Here is a 10,878-nt window from a genome sequence, read left to right as displayed (position 1 = left end):
ATTTTCACAAATTCTACTTTAATGTTGGGCATGCACACATGTTTACAATGACAACAAACTTTTGAAAATATTCCCAGATGTTTAAATTCTGCCATGAGGCAAGTAAGATATCAACATTTTCATTTCTGAAACAGCACAAAAGTCATTTTTTGCTGTTTTTCAACTGACTCTCCTTTTATTTATTTTTTTTTGCAATTTCTGGGCAGTCTAATTGTCTGCAACTTTATCAAGGTATCATGGTGATTGGTCACACATGTTTCCTGCATGCAATTGATATGTTAATTGCCTGTACATGACATTCACTACTGCTGTGTGGTGACCCTGTATTATTAGTCAGGAACTACATGATCAAGACAGCAGCTGCAAACAATTACTCTACGTATATTAAAAAAAAAATACAATTTATGAAATTTTCCCTAGGACAAACACACAAACACTCACACAAGAACACACTAACTCACACATTAACCTATGCACGCAAACATCCAGCCCTCCGCTTACACTGTGAATTAGTCGTTGAATGCCTTCAAATATGGAACTTTTCCTTTACTTTTTGTTTGTTATAACATAAATCTGAATGTGTAACCAAATGCCCATACATTTTGAGAGAAGATGAGAATCACAAGTTCTTACACCCATGCACCCAACCTGTTTACCCCTGAACACATGGGGGCCCACTTCAAATCAACCCATGTCATGATATTGCAACAATCCAGCTGTTGAGATATTTATAGTTGGATGATATCCAAAAATTACCAACATTTGAAAGAACTTGAAGGCACCTTGAGACAATTGTGATACTATCTGACCTGCTTACACATATCACACACATTTTCTTGGATCATTTAGACAGACCAGATCTGTGTCGAAGCCCTGATGCACAGCTGGAGTGCTCACCACATTCTGATTCTGCCTCTCGAGTGCTGGCAGTGACACTTCTGCCTTGATCTTCCTTCTCATGATCTGGATCTCCTATCCTTACTTCTAATTTCTCATCTGGCTTCTCCAGTTTAGTTACAGGTTCCTCACTTTCTTCACTGGTGGAGCTCTGTAATGACTCTGATAGGCTTCCCTCCCCCTTCAGTGTTTCAACTTTCAAACTTCTGTCCTGGTTGGAGTCGCTGTTGTCACTGCTGACCCCTGAACTTTGACCCTCAGGGCTTGTCTGTTCCATAACCACTGTTCTGTCTTCCTGTGACCTTGATGCATGCCTTCGTACAGTCCTATGAGGACTCTGGGAATGGGAGGCATAGTGTTGCTGAGAGGTCCCTGGTGCACCAGAAGGAGGAGAGGAGGCTTGGGGATGTGGGAGGTCATTGTCATGTGGGTCGATGATGGTCACATGGGGAGGACGGTTTCGAAACAAGGCTGTAACAGATGAGGAAAAATTGAAAGAATTTAAATTGTAAACAAGAACTGCAGCTTACTACTGATTGACAAATCGCCCTACATCGACGTAAAGAAGCACTGAATTGATCAGTGTTTTAGTCGTAGCCATGATAAAAAAATCATTGGTGCATGTACTCAAGCAGGAATCGAACGTATGACCTCCTGATCTCTGGACAGGCATCATCTCCATTAGACCACCGAGCTTCTGCCCGGCATCAAGTGTTGGTTCTAATCCTTATGGCATGCAGCCGTCACAGCGTAATTATTCAAATTAATGAAATATTTCTGTCTACATGTTTTTCATTGCAACTGATTGACAAGTGCCCTACATCAACGTAAATGCGCACTGAATTGATCAGTGTTTTAGTAGTAGCCATGATAAAAAATCATGGAGGTACGTACTCGAGCAGGATTCAAACCTACAACCTCCTGATCACCAGACAGGCAACATCTTCACTAGACCACCAAGCTTCTGCCCAACAGCAAGTGCTGGTTCTAATCCTTATTGCATGCAGTGGGTACTGCTGGTGGTCCAGTGGTGATGACACCTGTCTGGAGATCAAGGGGTTGTAGGTTCGAATCCTGCTTGAGTACGTATGCCCATGACTTCTGTCATCATGGTTACTACTGAAACAGTGATCAATTCAGTGTTTACTTACGTTGATGTAGGGCAATTTGTCAATCAGTTGCAAACTTAATGTCTCCTGACAGAAGACAAACTAATTTCTGGTTTACCCGTGCTTGGAACGGAATTTAATTGATAACTAAGTCTACCGACTTTCACCAGGGATAATTTCGTCAGTACTACACAGTGCCTGCTGAATGTATTGGACACAATATTCTTTAGCCACTAGCGTATAGGTAATCAGACAACTTGTGGGAAGGAAGATACATATCTTCTATAAAGGGATTGTCTCTCGTGGAAGAAAACTCGTCTCCTTGTGTGAAAAAAGAAAGACAGGGTTGAACCTAAAAGTGTAATCGCAAAGTGAGGAACATCCTTATGAACACAGAAATACCGAGAAATATATGCAAGAAACAGAAATGGTCATTTTTTTATCACCCTTGAGAATGCATGACTGATAAATTTGTTAGGTTAAAATTATTTTGAAAATTTGTTAATCATAGAATGCAATAAGGTCCGTTTTGGTGAAGGTTTGTGAACCCAAAAATTAAAAAAAAAAATATTCTGAAGGTTCATGAATTTAAAAAACAAACTTAGAGAAGCACTCTGAGAGCACAGACCTCCGCCAAGCAGCTCATTGTCACCACTAATCTTGTTCTTCCATATGTATGCATGCTGAAAGTTGCCCGATTTCCCAATATAGAAGCTTTTTGTTATGTCATAAGCTGCCAGCTGTACGATGCGCCTCGTTCTAGCAAGAACAAGAGCATGCACTGGTGGACGTATTCAAATTTCAAAAATGCGCAGCTTGAACTCCTAAGTTCATCGGCCTGACTTGCCAAAATATTGAAAATCCTTCTTAAAATCCGCAAAAATTGCCTCATCACTACCAAAATTTAATCATCTGTTACTTGTGTCATTCTCAACCTTAAGGTATTCCTTGTAAGTTTCCTCCAAATCTGTTCACAACCTTTTCAGTTATTTTGCACAAAGATAAACCAACAAACGCCGAAGAAAACATAACCTCCTCCTGTGGCGTAGGTAATAAGACCTACACCTTATTCCCCATATTTGTTAGTACCTGTATATCTATACACAACTGCTCAAAATGCATGTTAAAAGGTAAAAAAAATGTGATACTATAAGCTTTAACTCTTAATGTGCCAGGCCCAAAACCCCTAATGTGCCAGAGGTTTTTACCTAACGCCAGAACGTTTAGAAACTGGACTGACAATGAAATTTAAAACCGCCATATCTCTGAAACTATTGACTGTTTTGAATTGAGTTCTACACAACATATATCGAGAAATGTTTGTTCTTTCGTGTCATGTAGTCAGTTTGCCATAATATCTATCTGAACCTGAAATATTGCAGAAATAATTAATACATCAAAAAAATTATTATAAATTTTTGTGTGGTATGGAAAAAAAGAGTCAGTCGTGTTTTTTCTTCAATAGAACGCTCCCTTGACTCTGTGAGAAAGTTTTAGAGCAACATCTCCTCTTTCAAATGATTAAAAAATTGCTTTCTAGAAGTGTATGATTCCAAAGATACTAGCAGCTTATTTTGTCGTAGCAATTTCTCTCTCTGCCTCAGTAATTCATTCCCAAATCTGAGTCCTTTAGTCCCAGATCCTGTATTTGAAACTAAAGTAATTGTCCCGAGCCCTGGAAGAGTGTCTTTTGTCCACTGGAGAAGGAAGAACCTACTAATACTTCTTTTGACTAAGCGGACCGCGGGTGGGGGGGGGGATACTCTATTGAAATCAGCAGGCCTTTGTCCGCGCGCAATTCCTATGCTAGCGTGGGGACAATTAGTGACGTTCATCAAAACAAAAGGATGAAAGACTTGACTGACGAATGAAAGTTGACTCTCTTTGAGGAACAAAATGAAAGCAGCTTCCCGCAGGACAGCATCCAAGCGGAACAATGCGAGTGGAACGGCATAGACAATACACGCAGATTCAATAGCATACACACTCGTGGTTTACCAACGATACTTTTGATCCATACACATCTTGCAGAGGGTGCGCTCGCTGTGGATTTTCCTGACGCGAAAAAAATACATCTAGCTGAAAAATCATGTATTTACTGAAAATTTTCCAATGTAAGCATGCTCATATTTTTAGTGGAAACAACGGCTATGCTTATCAGCTACCAGTACATATCATTGGCAGTTTCTTGGTGTAACACATTACGGTACCACAAGAACTTAAATGATCAATGCTTTTCTCGCTCTTCTTAGTTGCCGATCGGCGACCATGGCACGTCAGGACTAAGGTTGCCGTTCGGCGACCATGGCACGTTCAGAGTTAATGTAATACAGAGTTTAAGCTTTGGGAAGGCCATGGTTCTTTATAGGTTATATAGTGTTACGAAGTGACAAAGTATGAGAAATATGATAAGTACCATATATCATAAATAATTGGTAAACCCAATGTGAAAATTCAGGCTTGCAGTGCTTGTTGCTCATACGTACAGTATGTACAGCGTGGAAAAGTGTGACATGCAATAGTTCTTGCAGACGCAGCTGTTATAACGGGCATGTGCCTAATATGGGTGATCCGTAAGATAGACTTGTGGGTGGAAATGTAGCCATTTTGACTGTGTGAGGACAATAGATTTATGCAACCATAAAATCCTTATATTTGAAAACAATTTCTTTTTTGTTTTACATAATATCATAAATATGTCCCAGTTAATGATAGACAAACATTTATACAATTGTTATTGTATTATAGAAAAATAATAGAGATTATATTCATAGCCTGTGTCATGCACCAACAGAACACCTGCCATGCACAGACAAAACATCTGTCATACACAGACAAAACATTCTTGGATCAGCACCGAATGACAGCAACTGTTCACGCCATGTTTGCCAACTTGAACTCTCATGTCCCGGATGGACACTTTTATTCCACCCCACCCTGGTTTCACCAAGGCACATCACGGTTCTCCATCACACCTCCCCCCAACAAGAGGAAAGTTATGAATGTAACTTTTCGACTATAAACACCTTCGTTGTACGGCTTACTTCACTGTTCTTGCGTACTATTCAGCTTACACGATTACAAACTCAAAAAGTTTTGTGTTGTTTTCTTACAACCTCACCTGCAATACTGCACTTATAATTACTGATTTTGAGCCTTATCAGAATCAGTTCACTCCAGCATCAATTGTCCACTTTTAGAACAATATATGAAAACTTGACAAGCCCCCTACAAACCATGTAAATACAATAATTGCGCAATGTGTCTATAGTAAGACACATGTGAAACTGTTTTCAAACGGGTGCACATACGGGTGCACATAATCCGGAAAGATTACACCAGATGTAATCAATCATTTTTTCAGTAGCATCCATATTCAGACTGAGACAGTATTTTCTGTCTCGACTGTAATTGTATCCTCACATACTTGACCAATAAACTTACATAACTCCAAACATGTATTATTGTACAGTATGATATATTTTTGTTAACACAGGCACTTCATCTTTAAATGTGGAAAACAAACATGCACTTTTTTTTTGAAATTGTTCCGACCGTCGCAAAGATATGTTTCTCTTGATTATAACAACATCGTATTTAAACACTATGACACATGTGTACATCTACTCAATGTACTTGCTAATAAATCTTATACTTATGTCAACTCTGCGTCATAAGTTAACCAAAACAACAAAAATTTAACAATCGAACATTTCTCTTTGTCACTCCACACATATATATTTTGTCACTCGTTAGCATGTTATAATATACATTGTATGTGCAAACTCTAGAAAATATCGAGATCATACTCGACACACAAATGTGACTCTGTCACTCTGTAACGAAATACATATACAGGTTATTGATTTACAAGAGTGACATTATATCTTGGCGTCTTTATGTCTCGCTGTCATTCAACACTTTTTCACTAATACGAAACAACACAAATTCTTTTGTTTTAGCACAAATCGGTTGACATAAAACTCAAAATTTGATCAACAGTTTTTCTGTGACTGGCCGGTTGTGTTTTACTATACTGTTTTTTGCATTTGCTAGCATTATCTCTGTAACGTATTGGTATACATAACAATATGAATCCTTTGACTCTTTGCGGTACATTGAATGAAATCAAAATAGAAGTGTGCAACTGAAGCACAACTTTCACTGTAATCTTACACACCACAAATGTTGTATCCTGACGCTTCCTGTAATGTTGGGTTTTCAAAATATCATACAATGCTTGGTGTGTAATGCATCATGAAATTTTTCAAGTGATGTCTCCTTATGAAGACAGAATATCGTGTACTAGTACTTTCTCATACTTCCTAGCATCACTCACATATACTGTTTTCGTTTAAAACAAACATGATTAGCATAAATACAATTTCTTCCTTCACAGATCCTTGGGAAAGGAAGACAACTGAACGAAAATACATTAACACATGTATACGTTGTCATATATACAAAAAAAAATCAACATCAGTTTCTTGTCTGTTTTGAGTCTTGTTTGAAATGTTCCGCTTGATGTAGGTTTCACTGTAGATTTGAGATTGTTATCGTTTGGCAACATTATCAGCGCGTGCACAGTTTCAAACCCGTGACAAAGCGTCTGCTAATTTGTTGTCCTTTCCTGCTATGTGCACAATTCTCAGAGGGTACGGCTGGAGAATCAAACTCCAACGGAAGAGACGCTGATTCTTGTGCTTGAAGCGTTCTAAAAATGTCAATGGGTTATGGTCAGTGTACACCACGATGTCTCTTCCACCGTCCAAATATGCTTCGAAATGTTGCACGGCTAGAACGACACTGAGACATTCCTTCTCCACAGTTGAATACTTTTGCTGATGGCGATTCAGTTTTTTGGAGAAGAAACACATGGGTAATGTTGTCGACCTTGCTAATCCCCAGCTAAGTGAAAGTATCATGAAGTACGTCCTCTACGTACTCATTCTGTGCTTCTTTGACGCCACAGAAGAGGAGATTTGGGCGCCCACCATGGATCTCCATGAGTGTCAGCTTGTCCTGTAGCTTGGTGATTACATCCACCATCTTTTTTCCCCATATGTCTTTTTTTGTAAAGCTCTGTAAGTTTGTCTGAATTCACCAACACAGAATCCTCGAGGTCAAAAATCTTTTTGTTGATGGAGGAAACTTCATTAGACGTAGAGTCGAGCTTTGCATAGACATTTTCTGATGAGAGTTGGATACTGCGATGATTGTCAGTAAGTGTGAGGTCAGTGGGCTTGGTGTCACTTGAGGATTTGGGCCGAGCAGAGTGAGAGTGGTGGTGCTAGTTTCTTGATGGTTGCTGGGTTTTGCAGGAAGCCATACTCATAATGTTTCTTGATGAGAATGAAGAAGACTTTGAATTACCACATGATACTGCTCCACTATGTGAAAGAAAGGTTTCACTGGAACAATGTGATAATTGGCAATTTGTTGAGGGCACAATTATGTTGAGCAATAGGTAATTTAATTTGAAAAATGAGGTGAAAAAATACTGCGGCAGCCGAAAACCTGAAATAAACTACAGTTGCACATTAATCTCCATCAAGAGTCAAGTGCGTACTGATGTAGATCAGACCTGACTTGGAACAAAATGTCTACCGGAAATGATACAGATATATGACATTTAGTTAAGAAGATATGATTGATCATTTGACATCTGAAATTCACAAAAGGTACCTAGATGACATCATGGAAAAGCGATCTTGATTAAAACATTATTCGGATTTGATAGACATTGTCAATTGACATCAGCATGGAAAATTTCATGTTAATTGGTCATGTTGTTGTTTCGATAGAGCATGCACAGATATGGCAGAAAGAAAGTATAAAAAGAAAATGAAAAAGAAAGGACGATTTTGATGAACACAATAGCCAGTACGCTGTTAGCATATCATCTAAAAAGTACACAATATTCAATTTTTACAAACAATTTTAGGAAACTGCAAATATCATCAGGCATTACTCCACTTTTTATTTCCTTTGACACCCTGTAAATCTTCTAAATTCTCCTATACAAGACTCCATGTACCATTCTCCAGTCAAAGACTCTGTGTACCAGCAGGTTTGGGAGATCTGGCAGACTGATTTTGCTTGGATATTGCAGAGTGTCTTAAAGGGATGGTACAGTATTGGTGGAGATGAGAATTGGGCTTTTAACTTTTTGCAAGATACCAAGAAAACACTTATGATATAGTACAGAGCATACCATTTTAAGAGGAATTCAAAGTTTATTTGATGAAAATCCGGTTTGGAATGACTGAAACATCCAAAAACAAAGTAAAACAAAGCGATCGTGCCACACTCTATTAGAATCGCTCTTTTTTTGATATCTCAGCCATTTCAAAACCAATTTTCATCAAATAAATGTTGAATTCCTCATAGAATTACATGCTCTTTCATGTTTCATAAGAGGTTTCTCATTATCTTACCAAAAAATGTAAGAAACCTGAAATTAGGTCTCAACCACAACTATACGATCCCTTAAAGGTATTGTGCACTACATGGCACCACTTGATTGTCTTTAGTTAGAGTAGTGATACACAGTGTAGGTCAATGTGTAGAACAAACATATGACATAAGATATCACAATGCTCAATGAATTAACCCACTTTCTGCTGTGCAGCAAAATTATTCACACAATCAACTAGAAAAGCACTCTGAGAGCGCAGACCACCGCCAAGTAGCCACTTTCCACCGATGATCTTGCTCTTCCCAAAGAGATTTTTCTCCTCTCCACCACTGGGGAAAAGCTCTTTAGGCTCTTCCATAGAGATCAGTGATTTCCACCCATAATACATGCTGAAAAATCGCCCGATTTTTCAATATAGAAGCCTTTGTTACGTCATAAACCCTCAGCTGCGCGGCGCACCTCGCCCTTGCAGAAAGTGGAACATGCACTTTAGTGCTCGTATGAAAACCTCAAAAATGCGCAGCTTGAACTCTCAAGTTCATTGACCCTACCTGCCAAAATATCAAAAATCCTTCATAAATTTCCAAAAAATTCTCGGATCACTACCAAAATTTAATAATCTGTTACTTGTGTCATTCTCAACCTTTCCTGTAAGTTTCATCCAAAGATCCGCCATGAACAAACTTGAAAGTACAGTTGAACAGTCATCAAATGTTTACTCACAGCATTAACTTAGTTCTATATTTTTGTGTCAATACAATTTCATGAGTTGTCTCTAACATTCAATACGTATAGTGTAGACAAGAACTTTCACATGCATTTCAATGTTGGGAATCTTGGCTCTCGTGAACTTTGTGAAATTAAAATGCATGCAAACATTCCTCGTTTTACAGTAAATATTTTGCAATGAAGCCTAAAATATATGGAAATATCATTACTTTTCTCAATAAGCAATAACTGTAGATGGTTTAGTCAAGAATTTTAAAAATCATAATTACTGTGCACACTTTGTATATCTAACGACGCTTAAAATTGATTATACTGATTCCAATTTTAACACTGGTTGTTTCTATCCCTAATTCACATGTTAAAACTTTTTTGAAGCAAAAAGCTGGGTTTTTGTTTCATCTGCAAATGGTAAAATAATGCCTTCAAGTTTGTTAAAAACATGAGGATTTCAAGGAGAAGATAATAATGTAGAAAGTCTCACACTACGCATGACACATGAAGGACGCCAGATGAAGGACACCAAGAATGATCATAATAGCTCACATGAGCCTTTGGCTCAGGTGAGCTGAAAATGCATTTAATCCAATTATTTCAAATATGTGACTTTACTTCACATTGTGTGCTAAACATTTCTATACCAATTAGGATTTTCTCCCATGTAAAAGGAAAATGTATGAACGAATATTGCCTTTCTTCCTGTGGAAAGCCTTCATGACATAAAGCGAGTCAAACAAATGAAATATCCCACAAACCTGATCGTTCCTGGCCCATGCTCTGGCGGGTGAGCCTCCGTCTCTCTTCATAGGACAATACTGGTGACCTTGTCTCTAACTCAGCCTCTAGCTCTGGCTCCTCAATAAAGGCTCCAACACACTGGCGCCACATCATGATGGACAGGAAGGAGAGGAAGACAAAGTTGGTTACCACACTGAAGAAGGCTGACGTCATTGGCCAGTAGAACATCAGGTATCTATGGAAGAATATTGTGTTATGTGTACAGTGGAGGAATCGTGCCTATTTGTACAAATATATACACTGTATTCTATCAACCAAGTGATAATACCTGCCAAGTTTGGTGAAAATTTGACCATGCATTGTCAAGAAGATAAAATGTACAATCACAGCCCAATTTGGAGGGGGGGGGGGGGCACTCCCGGATCTGCCATGAACAAACTTGAAATTATGGTCATCAATGTACTTACTCATTGCATTACTTTTAGCTCTATCACTTCTAATTTTAAAGATTCTTTAGTTTTAGGGGTTTTGGGCCACCCTGGGGGCCCAGGTGGGGCATTTGATCAAACTGAAATCCTATCTTCATAGTGATGCTACGCACCAAGTTTGGTGAAAATCTGTCATGGGGTTTTCAAGAAGAAGATGACAATGTACAAAGTTTATGCATGACAGACGCCGTACAAAGAGCAATCACAATAGCTCACCTGAGCCAAGGTGAGCTAATAACAAGGCAAGTGCTAAATTGTGTCTCGCCCATTCGCGTACAAGAAATTAATATTTTTCTAAGTCCCAGAAGTTCATTGACCCGCCTATGACCTTTGACCTTGTGGTGACCTTCAAATCCCCAAGAACAGAGTGTGGTTGGAAATGACAAATTCAAGCATTGTCAAGTTTTCCCAAATTCCCTTTAAAACCACATGAATCCTCCACATGGCCACAGTTCAGTCCAAGAGGTAAAAAGTGCTGAAATTACACAGCAAATCATGACAA

At 38.6% G+C, this 10,878-nt stretch overlaps 1 protein-coding gene across 2 annotated transcripts in view; it reads right to left on the bottom strand.

The window, feature by feature from the left end:
- Window positions 1-445: 445 nt before the first annotated feature.
- LOC139716462 (seipin-like) overlaps window positions 446-10,878 on the bottom strand; it is a 168,601-nt gene continuing 158,168 nt past the window's right edge. For both annotated transcript variants that reach the window (XM_071628008.1, XM_071628009.1), the window contains 2 exons: window positions 9,906-10,123; window positions 446-1,368 (listed from right to left, as the gene is read on the bottom strand). In XM_071628008.1, coding sequence (XP_071484109.1) covers window positions 842-1,368; window positions 9,906-10,123 — 745 coding nt within the window. In that variant the 3' untranslated portion in view covers window positions 446-841. The remainder of the gene's footprint in view (window positions 1,369-9,905; window positions 10,124-10,878) is intronic.

The sequence above is a fragment of the Diadema antillarum genome, unplaced genomic scaffold (genome assembly GCF_040938485.1).
Source record: "Diadema antillarum isolate AM-2024a unplaced genomic scaffold, OU_Dant_1.0 scf00000065, whole genome shotgun sequence".
NCBI lineage: Eukaryota > Metazoa > Echinodermata > Echinoidea > Diadematoida > Diadematidae > Diadema > Diadema antillarum.
This window is presented reverse-complemented; position numbering and strand designations above follow the sequence as displayed.